Source organism: Colius striatus, chromosome 3 (assembly GCF_028858725.1).
Source record: "Colius striatus isolate bColStr4 chromosome 3, bColStr4.1.hap1, whole genome shotgun sequence".
Lineage (NCBI taxonomy): Eukaryota > Metazoa > Chordata > Aves > Coliiformes > Coliidae > Colius > Colius striatus.
The window spans coordinates 15193418-15216896 of NC_084761.1; the positions used below are offsets into that span (position 1 = coordinate 15193418).

Below are 23479 nucleotides of genomic sequence, written 5' to 3' on the forward strand. Positions count from 1 at the left end.
GCACTGTGTCAGCACCTGTCTGAGTCCTCCTCCCACCCCACCGTGGAGGAATGTGGCTGTGCACCCAAAGCTGCTCGCCATCCCCTGCGTGATGGGAGTCCAGACTGGGGAGCCCCAAAGTGGAAATGGACACCTGAGCACCGTCCTGGGCTGTGGAAATACCTGCTTTCACCACACTGAGCTGGCTGATGGCCACCCAAAGCACAGACTGTTGTTGATAAACCCATGTGTGTTGGCAGAGCTTAGCAGTGGCTTTTTACAGCTCTGGCGTGGGGTCCTGCCTCCCTTCCAGCTGAGGAGATCCAGGCACAGCTCTCCCTGGTTGCAGTCCTTGCCAAATTCAGCTTTCTCCAGGTCAAGTGCACATGTATTGTGGTTAGAAGTCTGCTCCTGGAGGAAGAGGGTCTGTTGTCTCTCATTGTGTGCTGGGTTTCTTTGTGTGCTGCCGTCTTGCACCGGGGCTCTGGCACAGCCTCGCTGTTGGAGGAAGGGTCAGGCATCAGCAGCTGGGAACGTGGCACTTGAGGGGCACCTGTAGGCAGTCTTGAAGTTCAAGCAGAGACACCAACACCTGCCAGGCACAGTGGATTGCAGGACCAGCAGAGATGTCAGTGCTGTGGCCCAGGTTCATCTAACTTCTATTACTTGGGTGGGAAAGTGACTCCACCCGCTCTGGGTTGAAGGTTGTGTGTGCCTTTGTGGCCCTGCTAGAGATGGTCACCTGGCCCAGGTGCCTGCCTTGGCCCCATCCAAAGTCACCTGTCCAGCTCTCGGCAGGGATAACTTTTAAACATCATCCCTGGCTGCTCTGGGTCCGTGGTGAGCTCTGTGCCCTGGCAGCTGTGATCAGGATGGCAGCATCAGGACACCATGGAGGCCTCGCTGTTGTCATTGTTCTCCCCTTACATCGCTGGCTCCAGGAGGATGCCCTTCCTCCTCCTCTTGTCTCAAGACAGATGGTGGGACTTTGTCCGTTTTAGCCAGCCAAGCAGAACACACGCTGCTCTCCTCACCATGTAGACCATGACCTTTCTTTCGTCTCCTTGCAACTCTTCCTTTCTCCTTGCGTGCTTTCTGCCCTCAGGAACCCTTATTTGAAGCATGAGGCCTGGAAGTTATGTCCCTTGCTATTTGCATTGGCATGCTGGTGCTGTGGAGGAGGTGGGATGGTCCCTTTCTGGTATGGCATCATGCCACTGAGCCTCCCCACGAGGGATGGTTTCTGCTGCATGCTTGCTTAGGCAAAGAAACCCCTCTTGCAGCTTAGTGTCCTGCCTGGGCCTGGGTATTGTGCCTAGCAAGTAAGAGCACTTGATTTCTTTGCCAGTGCTCCTGCTTTGAGCCTTATTTCTCGACACAGAGACCAGCTGGGGTGAGTGGAGGGCACACAGGGAGTGATGCAGTGGGGCTCACCCTGGCTTTTGGCTCAGCATGTCTAAATGCTTAAATACAGTAAGGGGTATTTAAGGGTGAGTCTGGGCAGAAAGTCCCTGTGGTGTGTGGGCAAAAGTGGGAACATTTTGGTGGGGGCTTGTGCAGGAAAGCAGGAGAAAGCAGGAGAAGGTGTGAGAAAAATGCAGAGGCACAGGGAGCTGAGCAAAGCACGTGGGTACCAGAAAGCGGAAGGGCCAGAGATGCTCTTTAGGCTTGTTCTCAGGTCCTGGATGGTCCTGTGAAGAGAGGCTGTGGCATGGGGCAGTGTTCTTGGTTGTACACATTCCAAATTAGACTGATGTTGAGGGGAAGGAAAAATCACCCAGGAACTCGTATGGCTCCTGCTCCTTCCCTGCAGACGTGCCCATGAGGCCACACACACGGGGTGCTGCATCTCTCTGGTGGGGCCCTGCCAGGAGATCCAGCACCAGCCAGAAAGATACTGGAGCTTTCTTCTGTTCTCTTCCCTCTACTTAGTTTTTACCTTATTGTGCAGAAAATGTCAGGCCTCCATCACCCCCTTTCATGGGCTCCCTGAAACAAGCTGGAAAAGGGTTTGAATAGAGTTTTGTTAGGGCTTCTGTATGAACAGGATCACAGCCAAGAGTCAGCTGCTCAGGCATCTGCTATCAGGAGCATCTCATTTAATCCATACTGGCCAGCTTCTCTGGCCCTTCTGATAGCTCAGAAAAGCAAAACAGGCAGGTTTGCTGGGAAAAAAAACCCAACCCTGGCACCAGACACAGCTGAAATAAAACATGTTGGCTGTTGGGAGGACAGCTGCAGGGAAGGCAGCACTGCCTAATCAGCCAAACCAATTAACTCTGTTGCTGAACTTTGTGGGTTTAAAATAGTTATTGCTGAGCAAAGGAGTCTTTCATCAGTGTGGTGGTGGTGGGCTCGTATGCTGTAGCTCATAGGAGCTACCCCCTTCCACAGGGGAGTTAGGCTCCTTTGAAAATGAAAAGAGAGAAGCTGGCTGTGCTGAAGGTGCCCCAGGGGCTGGACAGTGGGATCAACCTGCCCCTTTGGGGAGGAGGTTGAGAAGGGAAGGAAGGGCCTGGGGTAGGCAGAGAGATGCAGGCTCCCCTCCAGGCTCTGGCTTCTACTCTGCTCCCTATCTGAGCATCTCCAAAGCAAGAGGCAGTATGTTACCTGCCTTTACATTAAAGAGAGGACCTGCAGCACCAATAAACAGCTGCAAACTATTTCTGCAGAGACTACTGCTTTAAATAAGGGGAAAAAAAACTCCAAAAAGCCATCTGGAAAGCTTTCTAACTGATAGCAGGGGTTGCTCATTACCCTATTGCTTCTTCCTGCTCCAGGCTCCATCCCTCACCTTCCCAGATAAATCAGTGTGTGAAGAAAAGGGAGGAGAGGGCAAACTCTCTGACTTCACCAGGGGCTTTTGGGGCTCATCTGGGTCACCCCGTGCCCAGCACAGTGGCTTTGCCCCTTTCTGTAGCCTGGCAGGGACCCACTGTGTAGATGCAGCACAATGTGACACACACAGCCACAGTGTACACAGTTCCACAGGAGGGGTAGCGCTGAAATGGGAAGCTGAGGAAGGGTCAAGTGCAGGGAAGGTGCAGGCACAGACAACTGTCTGTCTCCACAACAGCCTGAATCCACCTTCAAACGGGACCTTTTCTTTGCCTGCATGTAAAAAAACCAAGCAGCAAATGGTGTTCATTTGCTTCAGACCCAGAATTCTGTGCTGCCTTGCAAACCAGAAAAGCCTCTTGTGCTTGGGTTGGTGTTTCTGTGTAAGAGAGGAAGCTTGCACTGCACTGATAGTGCTGCCCTGGCACAACAGATGTGTCCCTTGTACCAGCTGCGTACTCACCTGCCCGTGCACTGCCCTCTGCGTCCCATCGTGGGTCGGACACGGCGCTTTGTGTGACCACAAGCTCGTGCCCACACGGTGTGGCTTGCAAAAACCCCACCAGCTTTGTTATTCCTCTCTTTAAAAGTAACTGAAAGCCTGTATGGTGCTGGAAGCATGCAGTGTAAATATTTCTGGCTCAGAGGTTTGTGGAGGGGTCTCTTTCATGAGATGGTGTTGGTTCTGCCATGGCCATCCCGTGCTGGGGCTGGGAGAGGTGTCCAACCAGAGCTGCTACACTCTGGGGTTGGTTTCGATGACTCCTGTAAATATCTTTTCAATCCTTTTCTACTGACCTTTACCTCTAGTTTAGATGATACCTGTCTAAAGACTGTGTACACTCTGAGAACTGTAACCTTACTACACTTAGGGGAGGGGGGCAATTTCCATTTGGACAACCCAGTAATCCCATGTTTGGTGGTGGCACTACCACCACACACATGCAAACTCTCTGTTGTTGCACAGAGCATCAGCAACTCCTCGCTGCTGGAGCTCTGTGCAGTCACCTGGGGCTGTTGCAGCAACTGCTCAGCTCTGCCCTAACACTGAGCTCACGTGTGCGGCACCTTCCAGATGCTCTTGGACTTCACAAGGGCCTGACAGCCCCTGCTATACAGACACCCAGCCTCCAGCACCACGGGCAGGCACTGCAACTGCCAGCCTGGAACTTCATCCCTTCAGTACAACAGAGTTACTCCTGTGTGATGAACTTGGCAGTGCTGTGGGACAAACCATTTCTTACCAGCAGGCTGGAAACAACGTGGGTGCCGGCCCCAGCGTGGGATTTGCTGGCAGAAACCCGACCAGCTGGGCAAGTTGGTACCAACTGAGTGGAGCCAGCTGGCCCTCAACTCCAACGTAGTGAAGGCCGTGGCAATCCTCTCCATGCTTCCTTCAGCCGCTGCGTGCAGGGTTGATGGGAACACTCAGGCTTTGTTCTAGAGACGGCAAAGTACATTGTGAAGTACTAAAGCCCAGGGTAAGCAGGAAGCAGATACAAACACACAGCTTCTGACCTGTGTCCACCCTCCTGGGGAAGTTGAGGTTTTAAAGAATTGTTTCTTTCAAAGGCTGTTTTTGGGGGAAAAGAAAGAAGCTCTGCACGACCGGTCAGCCTCCTGCCACCGCTGTCCCGACCAGAGCGGGCAGTCTGCCTTCACTCTGAGCTCAGCTTTAACCAGCGACCGGCCCAGAACTAAACAGGACTCGGTCGGGATTAAACACACCACACTCATTACTCAAGTGAGAAACAAGGAGGCAAGAGTGATTTCCCAGTTTGTGTGAGGATGGATGGAAGGGGGTGGCCAGCCCTCTGCCTCCCACCTGTGCTGTAGCCAAGTGTCGAAGCGCTGCAGAGCAGGGACGGCCGGTGGTGCCCCGGGGCTGCTGGAGAGCCCTACGGCACAAACCCAGGAGCCATCGTGGCAGGCAGAGGAGGAAGCACAGCCATCCGTGGGCTCTGTCCCTCCCTGGGGCAAATGGCCTCTTTTAAGGGGCATTTTCCACACAGATTAGTCGGGACACATCATCTCACACACACTTCCCCTCTGCAAAGGGGAATGGGTGGCAGAGCACCCATTTCTCACTGTGTGCGAGTTCCTCTCTCCTTCTCCCTTCCACCCTGCTTTATTTCTGAGCTTTTCCAAGAGCCACTGGTCCCCATCAACTGCTCACTGTCACAGAAATGTCACTTTCTCTCACAGTGTCTATTCCTTACAAAGTCTCCCGTGACACACCAAGGTTCCCGTGGATGTAGCTGATCATTTGTAGTTTGTAAATAAAATTCCCTAACTTTACATTAACTCTATCATAATAAACTATTTTTGCACCAGCCTCTGCATGCTGTGTAGTGAGTTGTTTCTTTCCAAAAGGACCCTACAACAGAAAGGAGCAGAGGCCAGAGCACAAACGAGCTGTTTGCTTTTATAGTCGCCCTTCACAAAGGAAATGCAGCCGGCAGCACTTCGGTAGCAGCATGTTTAAAGCAGCATAAATCTAATGCTGCTGAACAGGATTTACCAGATAATGACCTTCCTCAGCTTCTTCCATAGTTGCTATGCCACAGATCATGCTTTTCCCCCAGCGCCACGCCAGCTTTCTCCAACAGATCTGCTCTCTGTTGATGTTACTCCACGTATCCTAAGTAACACCCAAGGAGCTGTCAGAACTGTTAATGATTCAGATCTTTGGAACAACCAGCTCCCAAGGACTTCTTGGAGCACAAAAACCAGAAGATGATGTTGAGCTTTCTCCTGTGAAAACTGTTTATTTAGTAGTGCCAATCGCAGCAAAACTGGTAACAAAATGTTGAGACCTCTCTCCATTTTGAGGCCATTTATATTCAGTACAAAGTAATTCTTACACAGACACTGCTGAGTCCTGAAATTCCGGAGTCTGTTCCTGTCTTTCTTCCACCCTGAACTGTAGGAACAAGAGATCTTACCTCCTCCTCCCTCTTCACTCCCTGTCCCCCACGTGCTGCTGCCAACACAGCATCCGAATGTGGCCAGGACATGGTGTCCTGCCACTGCTCCCCTTTGAAGTCAGTGACTGAACTCCAGTCGTGCCTGCTCTCAAGACACAACAGCCTGAGCCCAACGGCTTCTCTCCTTTCTTTCCTGAGCTCCTTCCCTCCACCTGCCTGCTGGAAGAGGAGCTGTCACTGGTATCTGTCCTCAGGCTTCTATGGTGGAGCTCTGCTGATCTTACACCAAAGGAAACCTGTACACAATCAAAACGTGCTTCTCAGTTCTGCCTTCCTATTGCCCACTAATCACCTTTTACAAACCTTCAACCATTAACACCAACAAGAAACGTAACTAAAACGCCTAATCTCTCTATACAAACTCTAGCTTTGCTGTAGCCCTCAACTTTACTGAAGTAACAGAGCCATTGAGCTACAGTTCCATTCTGCATGCTCCCAAGTTGGAAAATGCTCATCTCACCCTGGAAACACCAGCCCAGCACCGTATGAACGTATCTGGTCTGTGCTGGGGCATTGCAATGAGCCATTCTAAGCTCTGTGAACACAGTCATATCACAGTTAGACTCACAAAACAACTTGGCAAATAGTTGGATCATTCACTCTACCATGGGAATGCCCCACATCAGGGAACCCGTGCCACTTCAGGGTAGCAAACACTTTGCTCCTCTGCAGGAGCTGACCTAAACTGCACCCAAATGGATAGCACAGTGCCGTCTGCACATAACAAATCCATGAGTGCTCTCGGTTAAGTCTTCCACCAGCCCTGTGAGGCTGCTCAATCATTTGTCTTTGGAAAGAAAGCTGTAGTTGACAGGATTGCATTCTTCCCAAATCCTTTCAAACTCATCCTGAAAAGGCTTCACAAACTTGACGTCGTCCACCACCAGCACATTCTCCCAGTTGTTCTGGACAGCTTGGGTGGTCCAGTTGAGGGAGCCGGTGATGAGCAGCGTCCCGTCCACGATCGCGAACTTGTGGTGCATGTAACCGTCCTGGTTGTGGCGCACCTGGATCCCTGCAAAGACACAACCGGCCCGTCAGCGGTAACCGCGGCCGTCGCCCAGCACCCGGCCGTGCTGCCCGCGGGGCGGCCGCCTCACCGGCGCGCCGCAGGAAGCCGATCTGGGAGCCCCCCGACCCCATGTTCAGCTCGTCGGTGACGACGCGGACGCGGACGCCGCGGCGGTGGAGGAGCTGCACGGCGTATCCCAGCTGCGGGCAGGAGAAGGCGAAGAGGCAGACGTCGAGGGAGCGGCGGGCGCCGAGCAGGTGCCGCAGGAGGCGGGTGAAGGAGCTGTCACGGCGCGGCAGCGGGCAGAGGCAGGGCCGGGCCGGCACTCCGGGCTGCGCCGCCTCGGCCAGCAGCTCCTCGGTGCAGCTGGGCTGCGAGGGGAAGAACAGCACCTCCCGCACGGGCCGCCGCCGCCGCCGCCACACCGCCAGCGCCACGGCCAGCGCCAGCCCCGCCGCCAGCGCCAGGCCCGGCCGCATGGCCCCGCCGCCGCCTCCGCGCAGGCGCCGCGCCTCTGCGCCGCGGCGGGACGGCTCCGGAGGGGAGCGGCCGGGCGGCCCCGGAGGGGAGCGGGGAGCAGCCGGCGGCGGGGCGGCTCCGTGAGGGGAGCGGGGAGCAGCCGGCGGCGGGGCGGCCCCGGAGGGGAGCGGGGAGCAGCCGGTGGCAGGGCGCTGCTGCCTTCTCGGCCCGCGGGGCTGGGGCTGCCTCGGAGAGGCGGGAAGGCGGCTGACGGGCGCTCCTAGGCCGCCTGACCGCCCGCAGCTGTGCTCACAACCACCCGCTCCGCTCACGGCGGGTCCTCTGGACGGGATCCCGCCCGGCTGAGGGCAGCGGGGCGGCGGAGCTGGTGCAAAGCGGCTCCAGGTGTGAGCGCAGGCCGGGCCGCGTCCCAGTGCCCGCGCCGGGCCCGTCTGTGAGCCCGCAGCTGCGGCACTCGCTGCTCCCGCCTCCCTCAGGTCTACCCAGCTCAGCCGCGGCGGGACGGCACCGCGCCAGCACAAAGAACAATCCTGCCTTCAGCGGTTTGTCTTTAAGGCGTATTGTTTGAAGGGGAGGGTGGTGAAAGATGGCTGCAAACATGCTTTTTTAATTAAGTCGTGTACATTCCAGCTATCACCGATAGCAAAAGGAGCGCCCGTGGCCTGAGCTGGGAGCTGCGGGAACTTGCCCAGACAATTAGTTTGCTAATCCCACATAGATCTGTTCTGGCAGGCACACACAGCTGGTTTTGTACTATGCAGAAGCTCTGGGTTCACAGACTTCAGCAACTCTCCCTCATCTTTCCTGTAGGTATTTTGTACATGTTAAGCCATCGATGCCCCTGCCTTGGCTCAAAAATACATTACCCAGAGTCTGGGCTGCCTGTGACAGCCCTATTTCACATCAGGACAGAGACTGACACTGTGTACAACTTGCCACTTACACAAGCACATGGAAAAAGAGGATGAAGCCTCATGCTTGACCTTGCAATCACCCTTTGGGAAGCAACCACACCTCTGCTCAGAAACACAGGCTTTGCTAACTGCTGTTTATGCACCAGCTGCAGGTTAGATAGAGACTAAACATTGGATGGCGTGGGATGGCTATTCCGAACAAAACAAACTGTTCAGTAGTCAGAGATGCCTAAATACCAATTAACATCTTACCTGTTGCGTTAAGCAGCTCTGAATTCAGCCAGAATAGCTTTCAAGTAAATAAGAGTATCAGAGCACAGGGAAGCCACAAGAGCAAGCCCCAGCCTAGCACTGGAAATTCTGATTTACTAGTCCACCTTTTCCTAACTCCTACTGTTCTTTTGCCAGTGGGCTTTGTTCTGCCCTCATGATTAGCCCCTCACACATAGGAAGCAAGATGCATCTATTATTGAGAGCTTCCTTTCCTGCAGAGAGAGAGCTTGAGCACCTCTTTTGTCTCATGTTTCCTTACCAACAACTGGGAAATGCAAGCCTCTTAGCAAACCCTGCAATTAAATAAGTGGTAAGTGTTTGAAGTAACAGAGTAATGCTTTTTTCCAAGCATCTCTTTGCTGTCTGAATATTCTGCGGATGTTTGTGTCCAGTTAAGCAATTTTCAGTTAATGTATCTGAGCATCCCTTGCTCCATATGTACAAGAAACTAGTACAAAGGTAAAAAGATCTGTTAAACTCTGTAAATGAAATCCTGTAAATGAGTCCTGTTTGATAATAAACTAAATGTGAGCCAGCAATGTGCCCTCATAGCCAAGAAGGCCAATGGCACATCAAGAAGGTCAAGGGAGGTTCTTCTCCCCCTCTACTCTGCCCTGGTGAGGCCTCATCTGGAGTCCTGTGTCCAGTTCTGGGCTCCTCAGCTCAAGAGGGACAGGGAAGTGCTGGAGAGAGTCCAACACAGGACCACCAAGATGATCAGAGGACTGGAACATCTTTCATATGAGGAAAGGCTGCAGGAACTGGGGCTGTTTAGTCTGGAGGAGATTCAGGGGAGATCTTTTAACATTTACAAATATCTAAAGGGTGGGTGTCAGGAGGTTGGGACGTCCCTTTTTTCTATAGTAACCAGCAACAGGACAAGGGGTAATGGGATGAAGCTGGAACACAAAAAGTTCCACTTAAACATAAGAAAAAACTCTTTCAGTGTTCAGGTGAGGGAGCCCTGGCACAGGCTGCCCAGAGGGGTTGTGGAGTCTCCTTCCTTGGAGGTCAAGACCCGCCTGGACACGTTCCTGTGTGACCTGATCTAGGTGACCCTGCTTCTGCAGGGGGGTTGGACTAGATGATCTCTAAAGGTCCCTTCCAACCCTACTGTTCTATGATTCTATGAAATCAAGCCTAAGATGCAGGAATGACCTTGTGGAACAGCTCTTGCTCCCCACCCCAACAGAGACGCACATTGACAACACAAAACCAAGCTTTGTCCATTTTACAAAAATAGCTCTTAATGAGATTTAATGCCTGTCGCCATTTTACAGATGTTCCAGACAAAAATCAACCTGCATATAGTTTCGTATGTAAGAGCAGAAGTTGTGACAAGTTGGAACATCCTCTCTGAGCTTGAGTCCTGATAGAATGAGTGTAGAAGGTCACCTGGTAAAACCTGCCTCTAGCTTGTTAAAAACGTCTACGGTAACGTCAAGTTTTCCCAACAATGATCCAGGGAAATAGACAAACGGTCAAAAAAGAAGAAGTCTTCACAACAGAAACAGGAATCCTGTACGATACAGATAAGGAATATCTGTTCAGGTAATTAAAAAATGCACCAATGTTTCCATGAACTATTAAGCAAAAATGGCTACCGTGGAGTTATATAAGAAGGGAGCACCTACAGGTCTGTTCTGCTGAACTTCATTCGAAAGCTAGAACACTATTTCTAGAACACCAGCAACCTTATCCTGATGAGGTTATCTTCACTGCCTGCAAGTTTTGCAACCACAGGCAAAACAAGGCGAGTATTTGACCCTCTTGAGAGGCGAGCGGGCAGCATTTCGAGACTTCTTGCGTTACAATTCTGCCTCCCAGACACGATTCCCAAAGCAAATGCTGAAACTGTCTCAAGTTAAGATATAAATAAATAATATGGAGCGACAGGACTCCGATAGGATATCCTGACTTATGCTACAGCAGAAAATAGTCTCTTAAATCCGAGCAGAAAGTGGTTTGAAATAATTTACACGAGATCCATACCCTGTGTCACGTCGCTTGTTTTTGGTTCTTGTTCTCTCAGGCATTCAGGAGATTTTATGTGAGATTTGGAGAGATCAACTATATCCACACCCTGCAGTTCCAGATGTTGTCACAGGTATCTGAGTCTTGCCAAGGAAATTTAAAAACAGGTCTACTGCCACACCATAATGTTAAGGATGACAGGACCAGCTTTTAATTAGTTCACACCGATTCTGAGTGTTGCTGCGTTTTAGTCTTGAGTGTGGAGGTCTAGATTTAGAGCTGAGTTTCAGCACAGACAGCAGCACAATTTATTAGCACTTATTAATCCAGTCTCACAGCTATTAGAAAAAAAGACTCAAGTCACTCTTCAAGTTAGTTTTGAGGAGCAGGAGAACAGTGAGGAGCATCACCAAGCGTCTGACGCACGCGCTGTGGGCTCGGCAGCGGCAGCTCAGGGCTCCCTGCCACGCTCTGACGGCAGCACGGGAGCTTGGTCGGGCACCCTTCAGTTCCGGGACTCCGAGGACGTCGGGCTGCGAACTGTTGACATCAGGTGGGACTTGTATGTTTTGCTCAGGCCAGTCATCCAGAACTTGAGAAGCTTGACGTTGTCTTCCTCAGCGGCTCCCAGAATGCTCAGCAGTTTTTGGGTGTCCTCCTTGGGTCTGCTGTCCACTTTAGTGAATTTGAAGAGGACTTTCACTTTACTGCAGAAACGAGAAACTCCTGTCACTATTACAATGGGCTTGGATGCAGCAAACAGGGAACAAGCAGGGAGTGCAGCTTCCCTCGGGCTGCTGCAACTAAATGTTACCAAAAGCTGCAAACAATGTTCTACAGAAACTATTATGCTTGGAATGAAGAGGGTGGGGGGGGAGTACAAGGAAAGGGGGGGGTTAATCAGGGGGATTACTCATTTTCCAGTCATTAATATGCAGAAGTCTAGTCTGTCTCTTCCTTCTAGCGAAAAGTAAACCAATGAATTGTGACATCTGTGAATCTCCCTGGGAGACACATCTAGAGCCATCCAGCCTTCAGGGCAATTCACAGAATTGTGACGTTCCACGAGTTATTTCACATGTCTGGTCTTCCTTTGTAACCAGCTACACCTTGGAAACACAGCGCCTGAAGGCACGGTCACGCCAGCTCTTTGGCGTGGCACCTGCACCGGGACACAGCGCATTCTGACAGGCAGACAGGCATTTGCGTGCTGAACCCTCATAACCTGGACAAGTGCTGTCATGCTGGCAACCGACAGATGCGTCAACTGAAGCATAAAGGTCAACAAGAGAGTTAGAACCAGAGCAGAACTCTGGCATTTCCAGCTACCAACAGCAAAGCCAACTCCTGTCAATGCTTCAGTGGAAGTCACCTGACTACCAGTTTGCCCTGTACTCTGCTGGAGCTGCTCCAGGATGAGTGCCCAAGCAGCACTGTGGTCGTACTTACTTCATCCACTCCTCCTTCAGGCAAACAAGGCACTGATCCACAACATCTACAGAAAGGTTCTGGTTGGTCAAGGCAGCTTCGATCTTGTTCAAGATTGTAGGGCCAACTACAGGATCAGAAAGAGAGGGAAAAGGGTGAGAAACAAGATGTGCAAGCTATAGGTTACTCACTTACACCTTTACTACTAATTGTTAACAAGGGGTAGTCCATTTATTCCACAACCTGGGCCTGAACACCCACTGGAATTACAGACAAGAGCACATTTGTTCAGCCTCTTATTCTGTTGAAGAGCACTACTCTGCACTTGCTTCTCATAAATACTTTGGTTCATTAACGTGGTTTCCTCTAAATGCAGAAAGCCACACGATCACTTACACCACAGCCAATTTCAGCACTGAATTTGTCTCGATTAGTTCACAGGTAATCATCTCCAAGTCAGGACGAAACATTCCTGTTCTACAAGGTGGAAAAACATACTCCCCAGTGGCCTGCCCTGATAACATTTCCATGGAAGTGGCGCTAAAGATCATCCCACTGGAAGAATGCCTGATTAAAGAAGCAATTTTACGAAGGGACAAGGTTCAAGGGCTTTTGTTTTCTTCAGACACACTTTTAAACTGTTGTTTGGATTTTGTTGTTTCTAATCCCAGATCAAAAGCTCACTCAAAAATGCAAAGTTAGGGGAAAAATCCTTGTGCTTTGTAGAATACACATAATTTCATAGAAAAATATAAAACCTCAAAGTCTGCACTTACTCATGATTCAGTGTTCCCCTTGTTCCAGGACAGAGTGTAAAAAACAAACGGACAACCAACCCAAGGCATTCCTTTCCTGGAATTCCCTTAAGGCTATTTTCCCACCAGTACGTGGCCTAATCAGTTTGATGCTGTGGTGGAGAAAACACCTTTCAGTGACTCTTTTTTTGTTCAGAAGATTCTGGACATGCCATTCGTTGGATGGAAAGTAGACTACTGCAGTTATACATGTGGGACCTACAACAGCTGCTTGGAGCACAGGAAGAACACTGCTGAGGGAGTAAGTCTCTGCTTTGCGTTGCAACCAGGACTCCCAGGTCTCTCTCTGCAGAGCTGCTCTCCAGCAGGTCAATCCCCAGCCTGTACTGGTGCATGGGGCTGTTCCTTCCCCAGGTGCAGGACTCTGCACTTGCCCTTGTTGAACCTCATGAGGTTCTTCTCTGCACAACTCTCAAGCCAGTCGAGATCCCGCTGAATGGCAGCACAGCCTTCTGGGGAATCAGCCAGTCCTCCCAGTTTGGTGCCATCAGGGAACTTGCTGAGGGTACACTCTGTCCCCTCATCTAGGTCACTGATGAAGATGTTGAACAAGACTGGCCACAGAACCCACCCCTGTGGAACTCCATTTGCCACAGGCCTCCAACTCGATTCCGTGCCATTGATAACCACCCTCTGGGCTCCGTCATTCAGCCAGCTCTCGATCCACCTCACTGTCCACTCATCCAAGCCACACTGCTTGAGCTTTCTGATGAGGACGTTATGGGAGACAGTGTCAAAGTCAAGGTAGATTCCCTACAGTCAAGGTAGATTCCCTACAGTTGCTACTATATCCACATTACAGAATTTGTTTCTCATTTCTGAAAACTAATAAGCAAAAGCTGATTTGGTAAAGCAAACTCGTTGTAATTAAACAAACTGGGGTAAATCTCACCTAAAGGTGCAGCACCCTGTTCTATACTGACGCAGCTTCCACTCAGACTTCCTTAAAGGCCAGCACAAAAACAGCACAAAAACCAGTTCAAGATCAAGATGCTCCTTTAACCTCAGTGGTTCTTTCTGCTTTTAAATCACCCACCTCGATCTGCTGCAACGGGGCTGCCGCTGGTGACAACAAACTCGTACTTGTTGAGGGACTGCTCGTCGTCAAACAGAGTTGGGTGGGGGCTGGAGCGGGTGGCAGCGCGGACTTCCACGAGGACTGCAAACTCTGGCACAAGAAGAGCCCAAAACAACATCAACTCTACCAGCATGGGTTCTAAAATACAGCTACATACTCTGAGAGAGCACTCTCTGTCAGCTTATACTTTTCCTCCACAGGAAGCATGACTGTCAGCGATGGTGTGATCAGTGCTTAAGGCAGGTGTCACCCCCTGCAGCTACTGATCAGGGCAGGACAGGGGGAAAACGAAGCGGTACAGGTTTTTTAGTTCATGCAGCATTGTTAGGCTACCTGCCAATACTTAATACAACTCATCATACATTCTTTAGTATAGGGAAAGGAGAGGGTTCTGCAAGAGGTTCGTACCAGATGACAGTATGTGGGACGGGATCTGGACGTGTGGGCTAAGCCCTAGGAAGTTACACCGATACGCCTCTTCATACTGGTCACTGTAGGGGATGATCCGCACACAGCCAACAGGCAGCATGGTCTGGAGAAGAAAGGAACTGTGTCAATGGAGCTAAACCAGTACAGTTTGCTCCCTGAATTTCAGGGCTAGACAAGACTTGGAGCACTACTCAGGCAGATGGTCCTGATTTGGGAGATCAGAAGCACCCTCCTCAGCTTGAGAGACTAGGCAGTTGCTGAGGACAATAAAGACATCCCAAGGCTGGGAGTTTTTTAGGTTTGTTCTTGGGTGTTTTTTTGTCTTCCTGTCCCAAACCACATAACTTAAACCACACACTCTCCACAAGACTACCTGTCAGAGACAGGCTGGACTGCTACAGAAACATACATAAACCTATGCAGTAAGGAAACAAAGGAAAAGGTTTCTACCCGTAGCACATCAAAAGCAGACTGGACAAGATCCACGTCTCGAGCTTTCCAGATAACCTGGTTCCCCATGAGGACGTGCCAAGCCAGCATGCGGAACGCTGACGCCCCAAGAACCTGCACAAACACAACAAAACCCCTTCTGAATTGCTTATGAAATGTCAAAAACATACCTGCCAGTAAGAAAATGGCTGGAACTGAACAGCAGAAAGGAACACAAAAATGTAGCGGGTCTTAGGCACAGAGTAACAGCTCTAAACCACAGCACCAAGATCGAGGATTTGACGGGCTCAAAAGGCGTCAGACTGGCACGCAGAGCAATATTCACCCTCATCTCTGGTTGTGAGAGCAAAGAAGCACCACTTTGCCAATGTGCCCCCTCAATGAATCAAGTCAAAATCAAGCACATGGAGAGATTTCATTTCTCAGTTGCTCCAAACCCTTCAGTGCTCTGGCTAGACCTCATCCATCACCCACGTGGCCAGCTCAGTGGGTTTGCCAAGACGGACACAGGCCTGTTGGAATGGGACTGAACAACTTCTGTTAGATATAACAACTTTCAGGCCTTCCTTTGATCTGGGTTATGTTCACCACAGCAATTCAGGCATAGAAGATGAAACAGTATTAGGCAAGCCAACAAAGGCATGCACTTGCAGTACCAGTAGTGTAGTTCAACAGCAACAAGCACTCTGAATTGGGAGACAGTAGAACAAAAGGAGGCTAAAGACACGAGACAGATATTTGTCAGGAGTGTCCAGGAAAACAAGCTGGTGTGAAAGAGGCTGTGGGTCAAATGCACTGAGCCTGCTCCCTCACAGCCAGGAAACAGTAAGCACTGCAGAAAAGCTACACAACCATTGGATTTGTTTGTGAACGACTTGTTTTCCCTCTGAAACACTTCTGTTTTAAGCAAATAATACTCAGCTTTGAAGACCCTGCATGACCTCTGCCTTAAATTACTGCCACTGCTCTTGGGAAGAAGTGTATGATTTGAGAGAAATCACAGGATCCCATCCCACATGAGCAGTGATCACTAGAGGCCTGTGTCATCTCAGAGGAAGGGAGATTCCTCAGAGATGCAGCTACTATCTGTGCACGCACTGTGGTGAACACAGAACTAGAAGAGAAGTGCAGACTGCAGGAAATAAATGTATCTCTTCAAACAAATATTATCAGGAGAAAAGAGATTCTTAGCTTGTGAATTCAGCCTCAGAGCAACTGTGCCCCTCTTACCTGTCTCATGTGCCTGAGAGAGCGAAAGACAGACAACCTTCTGTGAGCTACATTCCAGCTGTTGCAGTCTGGCATCAGAGAAGTTTCTGGGGAGCATTTTGACAGCTCCTGCCCTTCCACAACATCTGGCTGGGAAGAAGGCTTCTCTTCTTCCTCAGAACCGTCCCAGCCTTCCGACTCTTCTTTCAGATCTAGCAACAAAAGGCAAAGCAGTCATAAAAACTGCTGCTCTCAAGGAACAACAAGTGCCTCAATAGTGCCTACCCATGCTGCAGCTAATTGATTTGGGCAGCAAAAATGTGGGAAGAGAGAGTTCAGAAGACAGTAACCGAAAGTGACACACCTGAAGTGTTCATGAAGTTTATTAATTCAGATCTAAGATAACTACTGAAGGGTCAAGAAGGAATTTTCATCTTCTGTAGAACACAAAGCCACATCTTTGGACCAGACAGATATTCTCTATTGTTTTAGAGGTCATGGCCAAAGCTTTGAGGTGAGTTTTGTTGATTCTAGTCATTTAGATTAACAAAGAGAAAAAAAATCTTTTCATTTTAGAAATTTTATAGAAAAAGGAGCAAGAAGTCCGTATGTTGTGATTCCAAATTCTTCTGGCTGCAGAGATTCACTGGGAGGGCCAACCCAGCCAGGGAGAACAATAATCAAGATGATGCAACACTGCTACACAAGTAACAAACACCAGATGTGTGTGCAGGGAGCCTACGGGGCCAAGGGCCTAGATTTCACATCCCTGACAGAGTCATCTCCACGTGGGAGAGAACATCAGCTACTACAGAGACTACCACCATGGCCAAGTTGATGAGAAGGGGTTGCACTTACAGTGCTGAGGAAAGAACTTGGTCTTTTACTATGGAAAGCATTCTGAGAGAGTCTTACAGCTCTGGAAACTTCTATCTAACCTGCTAGTTTTTCCATCTGAACAAGGGTGTCTTCTGTTGGTGCTCCCTCCAGAAGCTTCTCTGTAAGTCGGCTGCCACAAGCTTTCAAAAGCCTGTAGAGATTGGAAAGGACAGAAGTAGCATTCATGAAGCCTGCATGAAGCTGCAAAAATCCAGTAACAAACTTGGTGCCATGAGCTCAACAAGAAATCCAAACACTGACCAATTTGTGCTTCCTTTCAAGACATCCCTGTGTTTTCCTTGGCGTGGTAACAATTGAGGCACCTCACAACCGCTGCCCCTTGGTTGTGGCAAGGCCACAAGTCATGGCAAGGCCTGCCCTTTTGTAATTACTTTGTGTAATGTACTTGTCCCCCACCCAAGTCACATGCCCATGTTGCAACCCTCTCTGTGGCATCTTTCCAGGGAAGTTGGATAAGCAAGTCAAGCATGGGAACAACTGGACTCCCACAGACAGTGCACCAAAAGGCTGCACCTCCCAATGTTGCCAACCACAATACACAGGCACTTCCAGGTGAACCACTGCTGTACTTCAAGTGAGAATTGAGGTACAAGATGCTGGGAGCAGGAGCATCTTTTTCTTGCTTTCTTCCATACTTACACAAAGCCTTTCCACCTAGGTAGACATGGTTTCCATCAGCAGGCGCATTACACAAACACAGAATCCTTTAGTTTGGAAAGGACCTTGTAAGATTATCAGGCCCAACCACTAACTCCTGTCCCTCAGCACCTCAGCTACAGAGGTTTTAAACACCTCCAGGGATGGGGACTCCACAGCTTCCCTGGGCAGCCTGTGCCAGGGCTTGGCAGTCTTTATGGGGAAGAATCTAAAAGTTTCTTTCTAAAAGCATATTTTTTGGGTGGGAAGAATCTAAACCTCTCCTGGTGCAACTTAAGGCCGTTTCTTCTTGTCCTGTCAGTTGCTACTTAGGAAAAGAGCCTGAACGCCACCTGGCCACATCCTCCTGTCAGAGCTGTAGAGAGCAAGAAGGTCCCCTCTCAGTCTCCTTTTGTCCTGACTAAACACCCCCAGTTCCCTCAGCTGCTCACAGCAACACAATCTTTTTTGTCCTGAAGGCCTCAGCAGGCTGCTGTCTTTCTGTGCTTAGCTCTTTCCAATTCAGAGCTGATGTGGCAAAGTCCAACTTGCTACCTCAAGAGGAAACACCCAAAGACTCAAACCACATTTCCCACTCTTTTAGGACACAGCAATATTCTCTTCACAGAGGAGAGTATGTAGAAGCCAGGAACACAAGTGGCATTACCAAGCAAAGGAGGTATGCAGACATGCCCAGAGGTTTTCATCGTTGGTCAGTGAGGTCAAGGAGCGGGCTGCGTTGCCGTTGCGCTGGTGCAGGAAGGGGGTGAAGGCCGTGTTCATGCGCTGGGCACGCTGAGGACACCCGTACTGCTCTGCCTCAAACACCTGCACCACACAAAAAGGGCACTGTTAGAGCCTGGAAAAGACAAAATGCTTACAGAAAGTTGAGCCAAAGAAACCACCCCAACAAAAACATGAAGTGGAAAGGGCACATCACACACGCTCCTCTAAAACACACTGTAAACCACAGGCAAAGAGGGGAAAGGGACTCAGATTGTCACTAGGTAACACTTGTGCTCAAAAATCATTTTCCTGCACAACTTTAGCTACTTAGATTTCCAACAGAGCTACTGTCTAGCAGTTAGGTCTGTGAAAAGTGCTATGTCTGGCTTAAAAGGAGAGCAGCACCCTGTTCCTTCCATCCTACAACCCCAGATACGCACTGTCCCTTGTGTCAACCCTAATGACCACCCTGGCTGTAGTGAGCTGGACCAGTTTTTTGACTCAGCTGTACATCAGCTATCATCATGTTTTACTAAGGCTGAGTCAAATGGACTCTGCACTGACCTACCTTAAGTGCTTTGCCCTGGAGCTCATCAATGATGCCTCTGATTTTTCCCAACAAGAAAGGCCAGGAGTTGATGAGGTAAATCCGGTCCATCATGATAGTGATGATGCTGTACCAGCGCTGGAAACCTCGAGCCAGGCTGTCTTTGATAAAGAAGGTGTGGCTGAACACAAAACCATGCTGTTCATCTCCAAAAAAAATCGGGCCCTCACGTCCTGGGCAGACCTGATGGGGAGGGACACAAAGTAGTTAAGCACATCCCACAAATGAAGTGGTAAACTGAACAAAGCTTCCCGCTCTTTAACACACACCTGGTGAACAGAACAAGTCTTTTTTAGGTCACTACCCAAAACATATGATCAAACAGAGCTCAAGAGGTATCCTACAAACACTATAAAACCTTCAGTTTTCCTGTATTTTAAGAACTCAGCTCTATTCAACTACAATACCGCTGAGAACCCACAGGGAATTCTGCTGATCCAAGCACACAAACACTCATTTATCTGTAAGGTTCTCCCTTCACATCCATGAGATGCTGAATGCTAATGGTCTACAAAGATCAAATGTTCCTTGGCACCACACAACAGGTTTTTCCAGAACTAGTTTATCTTACAAAGAAGCAACACGTAGGAGCATAAAACAAAGGGGAAACTGTTGGTCTCATCAGGTGAGAGGGAGGAACCCTCAAGAATAAAAAGATCAACCTTAAAAATTCCCATCAGTCCTGGAATGAACAGACTTGTGGGTCTGCCTTTCCACCTCTGCTCTCCTTGTTTCAGTCTGCATGGAGCAGCAAGGGCCAGCAAAGCACCACCTTGGATTTGAAGCGATCCACAGAACAGTTTTATCCCTACACTCCAGGGCAGTTACCTCGCAGCTCAGACTGCGCACACAGGCCTGGCGCACGATGCTGAACAGCTGGGGGTGGTTGGGGTGCTGGTGGCTGACGTACTTGATGGAGGTTTCTTTGTCGTGGCTGACGTATCCAGGATGTCCTCCTGCAAGAGAGCGGCAACCCTGAAGACAGAAAAGCAAATCCAGCTGTAAATGAGCATGCAATTATTGAGGGTTTCCCAAGGCCTCTGCATATTCCCTTCAAAAAGTGGGAAAATGTTACTGACACGTAGAGTTAAGAATAGAAATACTGAGAAAACAAGAAACAGGGGTCAGGATTTGAACCCAGCTGCCCATATAGAGCTCTGTGCAATATACTTCCTCATCACTTATGCACTTTTCCAACTATTTAATTTGATTGTGAACTTATATCTGTTAAAATTCACTTAACAGCAGCTGTGAAACCAATGGCTTAACAAAACTAGCCATAGCTTAAAGGGAATTACAAAGGCCTCTGAACAAGCACAAACAGCAAAGAATGACTGAGAATATGCATTGACCCTATTAATTGTTTTTGCTTTTTTTTTTCCACATTTCCCAATAAATACTGCTCTTAAAATTACTATAATAAATGACCAGCCCCCAGCTAATAAAGTAGATGCTCTCCAAGGATGATGAAAAGACATGTTCCTATGAGACCTGATCTAGGTGGACTGGCTTCTACAGGGAGGTTGGACGAGATGATTTCTAAAGGTCCCTTCCAACCTCTACCATTCTACGACTCTATGATAGCATTTCTCATCCACAAGAGAATCACAGATCATGGGGCTTTAAAGAGTCCCAAGACACCAAGGTCTATACACACAACAACAGTTCCTTCATCCTCTTGTCGTGGACCATTACAGTTTACGAGGACTTGGGAGATCTTCCTGTACTAACAGTCATGTACAAAACGAGTGCACTTCACTTTTTTCCCTCTCTTAAACAATACCCTTTTAGGAGAATCCAAGAGCCCTTTAGATAAGTGAAGGACCACCAGTGTCCACACAGAGATCTTCCCACTTGCCTCACACATGTCTGACTTCTTTGGCCCTGGGCTGCTGGAGTCGGCGCTGGCACCTTCTGCTGGGCTGTGCGAGCGGATCCGGCTGCTCATCTGGATGCCGCCTTCTTCCTCCTCCACCTGCTCATTCTGCCCAGAGATGTCCCCGCTGCTCGCGCCTTGGGGAAGCGGGGAATGGAGAACCTCAGTACAAAAGAGGGTGCGAGGACCGTGGAGCTCACAGAAATGGCAGAGGGCAACAATAGCGTTCATAGTGAGAGCTCAGCACATGCGTCAGGCCTCCTGCAGGCACGGGAGAGAGCACACAATATCAGCACTGCAGACATTAAAGCATCTCCTAGGCCTGATGGGTGCAAGTCCTGCTCGACGTCCCTCCCAGAGCGCCTGCCCCTAAGCTCAGCCTAACGGATCAGCGCAACTTCATCACGGGGTGACCTGATGACGGACCTGCCCTGTGCCCCCGGTGGGATGGGGCCAGACCTCGCAGCGCCTGAGTCCCCGACGCTGAGCCGCGATACCTCAGGCGCCAGGGGAGTGGAGCGGGACCGGACCAGACCTCCCCGCGCCGGAACACCTCCGGTGTTACAGGCTTGGATGTGACAGACCTCGGGCCCGGCGCAGCTTTCTCGTGCCCACAGGCCTCAGCGCGTAATGGGTCGGGACCGCTCCTGCTCAGCGCCGCCTGACCCCACCGCCTCGGGCCCAGCCGCACTGGGACAGCCTCCCGGGCCCCGGCCGCTCCAACCCAGCTTCCCCGTGCGCGGCCCTCTACAGCCCGGCCCCAGCCCCGGCGCCGGCCCAGCTCACCGTAGCTCCGGGCTCCCCCACCCCGGCCCGGCCCGTGTCAGCGGGCGCCTGACACACACCGACCCAGCGGCCCGTACCAACTCTACCGGCAGAGAGGGGGGGAAGACGGTAGACAGCTTCCTGGCTGCCCTCTCACCGCCGCCACGGAGCGGTGAGAAGAGAGAGGAGAAAGGGCGAGAGAGCGAAGAGGCGGCTGCTCCTTAACGCCGTACCGATCCAGTCCTTGCTGCTGCTCTCGAGAGAATCCGCCTCCCCCGCGAGCCCCCCGCGAGTGCCACAGTGACTCGGCCCACGGCCGCCCTGTCCACAGGGGCCGGGCAGAGCCATTACCTCTCAACACGAGAGGGGGAAGATGAGCACGTCTGGAAGAGGGCTCGCTCCTCCCCGCGCTGCCCCCCGCCCCGCTGCCGCGCCGCAGAGAGCGTACAACAGCGTCTGAGCCCCGGGAGCCGGGAGGGGACGAACTGCACTCGCGGGAGGCTCTGCTCCCTTCCACTCCCCCCTCGCCTCGCGATGTGGTGCGGGCCGCGTGGCGGGTCACGTGACCGTCGGGCTGCGGGAGCGGGCGCGGGGCGGGCCGTGCGCAGGCGCCGTGCGCGGGGCCCGGAGCCCCTCGTGTGCGCCCGGCCTCCGCCAGCGCCGCACCGTGCCCACGCCAGGCTGCAGCCGCTGCCCGCCTGCAGACGCTCCTGAATGCACGGGCAGCACCCAGGCTCGGCTGCAGTTCCTTAGAAAAGGCAGCTGAAGCCATCCTTGACGGCGCTCTCCTTTCCTGTTCCCTGCATAGAGCGGTCTGAGGAAGGTGCTTACACGGCGGTGGAAGGAAGGGAGCAGACACTCGCGTTGAGCCTGTTGCAGGTTCTTGCTCTGTTCACGTACACTTCTACCTCTAGGATATCAAGGATTATTAGAGGATTATTTATCTCTGGAAAACCATGATGGAAAGATAAGACAAAGGCCAAGTAAAGTATTAATCCTTTCAGGCTTCAAAATGATAAAGTACTGGATTCCCCCTTCCCTTCCTTTGACAGTGGGGTTGACCCTTCTAGTTTTAAATACCCGAGTCCAACGAAAGGTAATGGGTCTTCTGAAAGGTAACAGCCTTGATGTCTGAGTAAAACTTGTATTAAATCCCAAGGAAGAGAAGCTGACACTGATACCACTGCAATCCAGGCCTCTGGCTCTAAGCAGCCATGCATGGACTAATAACTACACCTCCAAAGAAAGTGAAAAACTTCTTCAGGGAGAACAGGCTGCCCAGGGAGGTGGTGGAGTCACCATCCCTGGAGATAGTCAAAAGACACACAGATGAAGTACTGACCAGTATGGTTTAGTTTAGTGACAGGCTTGGCAGTGAGGTGAGTGGGTTGAACTTGATCTTAAAGGTCTTTTCTAATGACTATGATTCTGTGATACTCAGGTGAAACCAGTGTTACTGTAACACAAAGACCAGGCACAAATACATGTGTTTGACCATAAGTCCATCTAATTCCGGACCCCACCTCAGACAAGGACCTGTAACAGCACTTCCCAAGGAAGACTCACTGTTAGCACAAGGACTATTGCTACATGAGACGGTTGACAAGAGCTGTGAGAATAACTCCTGAGCAGAGGGCACTGCTACATGCAGCAGACAGCCATCAGCCTCTCGCCAGCCAGCCAGCATCACATATCCTAAGCAACAACAACAAAAAACACCTCCTCCCCAAAAAAACCCTAAGGAAAAGCCCAGTACAAAAGACCTGCTATCTCATTTAAGTTATCTTTATTTTCCAATAGTACATTTAAACAACTTCTCAGGACTAACCTCCTCAGCCCGTTTGGCCATGCAGAAAACATTTCCCAGGTTACACAGATCGCCGGACAACACATACAACAGGTGGCAGCTGTACCGTAGCGTAGAGAAGGGAAGTGGTACGGAAGGAGGCAGCTGTGGTGACGCACTAGCATGTGGCACAGTGTCAGCGCTGCAGGAGTGTTAGCAGAGGTCACTAACAGAGCTCCTCAGGAGCACAACACTAGGAGGGGTGGTTGTACACAAACAGCTTCAAACCATTTCTTCTTGGAAACATTTAACAGCTG

General features: G+C 50.7%; 2 protein-coding genes across 8 annotated transcripts; both read right to left on the bottom strand.

Annotated features, from left to right (window-relative positions):
* Positions 1-5593: 5593 nt before the first annotated feature.
* Positions 5594-7295, bottom strand: PLD6 (phospholipase D family member 6). The gene is made up of 2 exons (XM_061993779.1): positions 6905-7295; positions 5594-6819 (listed from the first exon to the last, which is right to left on the bottom strand). The coding sequence occupies exons 1-2, from the start codon at positions 7293-7295 to the stop codon at positions 6584-6586; spliced, it is 627 nt and encodes a 208-aa protein (XP_061849763.1). The 3' UTR covers positions 5594-6583.
* Positions 7296-9704: 2409 nt separating this feature from the next.
* Positions 9705-21894, bottom strand: FLCN (folliculin). 7 transcript variants are annotated; one of them, XM_061993087.1, is made up of 12 exons: positions 21610-21892; positions 20594-20748; positions 19564-19710; positions 18697-18918; positions 18070-18230; positions 16805-16896; positions 15888-16078; positions 14658-14771; positions 14187-14310; positions 13737-13868; positions 11907-12012; positions 9705-11164 (listed from the first exon to the last, which is right to left on the bottom strand). In XM_061993087.1, exons 1-12 carry the CDS (start codon positions 21722-21724, stop codon positions 10963-10965), a joined length of 1761 nt encoding a protein of 586 aa, XP_061849071.1. In that variant the 5' UTR covers positions 21725-21892; the 3' UTR covers positions 9705-10962. The 7 variants fall into 7 exon arrangements, 6 of the variants coding, with proteins under 6 accessions (XP_061849071.1, XP_061849075.1, XP_061849072.1 ...); XM_061993091.1 differs by having other exon boundaries at positions 20594-20872; positions 21610-21699; XM_061993088.1 differs by lacking the exon at positions 21610-21892 and adding an exon at positions 21475-21600 and having other exon boundaries at positions 20594-20872.
* Positions 21895-23479: the final 1585 nt, after the last annotated feature.

Excerpts from the sequence above, each read along its gene's own strand:
- PLD6 (XM_061993779.1), bottom strand. The coding sequence starts at position 7,295 with ATGCGGCCGGGCCTGGCGCTGGCGGCGGGGCTGGCGCTGGCCGTGGCG. Across the intron at positions 6,820-6,904 it reads CGGCTTCCTGCGGCGCGCCG|GGATCCAGGTGCGCCACAAC; the intron begins GTGAGGCGGCCG and ends GTGTCTTTGCAG.
- FLCN (XM_061993087.1), bottom strand. The coding sequence starts at position 21,724 with ATGGCTCTGCCCGGCCCCTGTGGACAGGGCGGCCGTGGGCCGAGTCAC. Across the intron at positions 18,919-19,563 it reads TGCGCAGTCTGAGCTGCGAG|GTCTGCCCAGGACGTGAGGG; the intron begins GTAACTGCCCTG and ends CCTCCCCATCAG. Across the intron at positions 16,079-16,804 it reads TCAGATGGAAAAACTAGCAG|ATCTGAAAGAAGAGTCGGAA; the intron begins GTTAGATAGAAG and ends TTTTGTTGCTAG.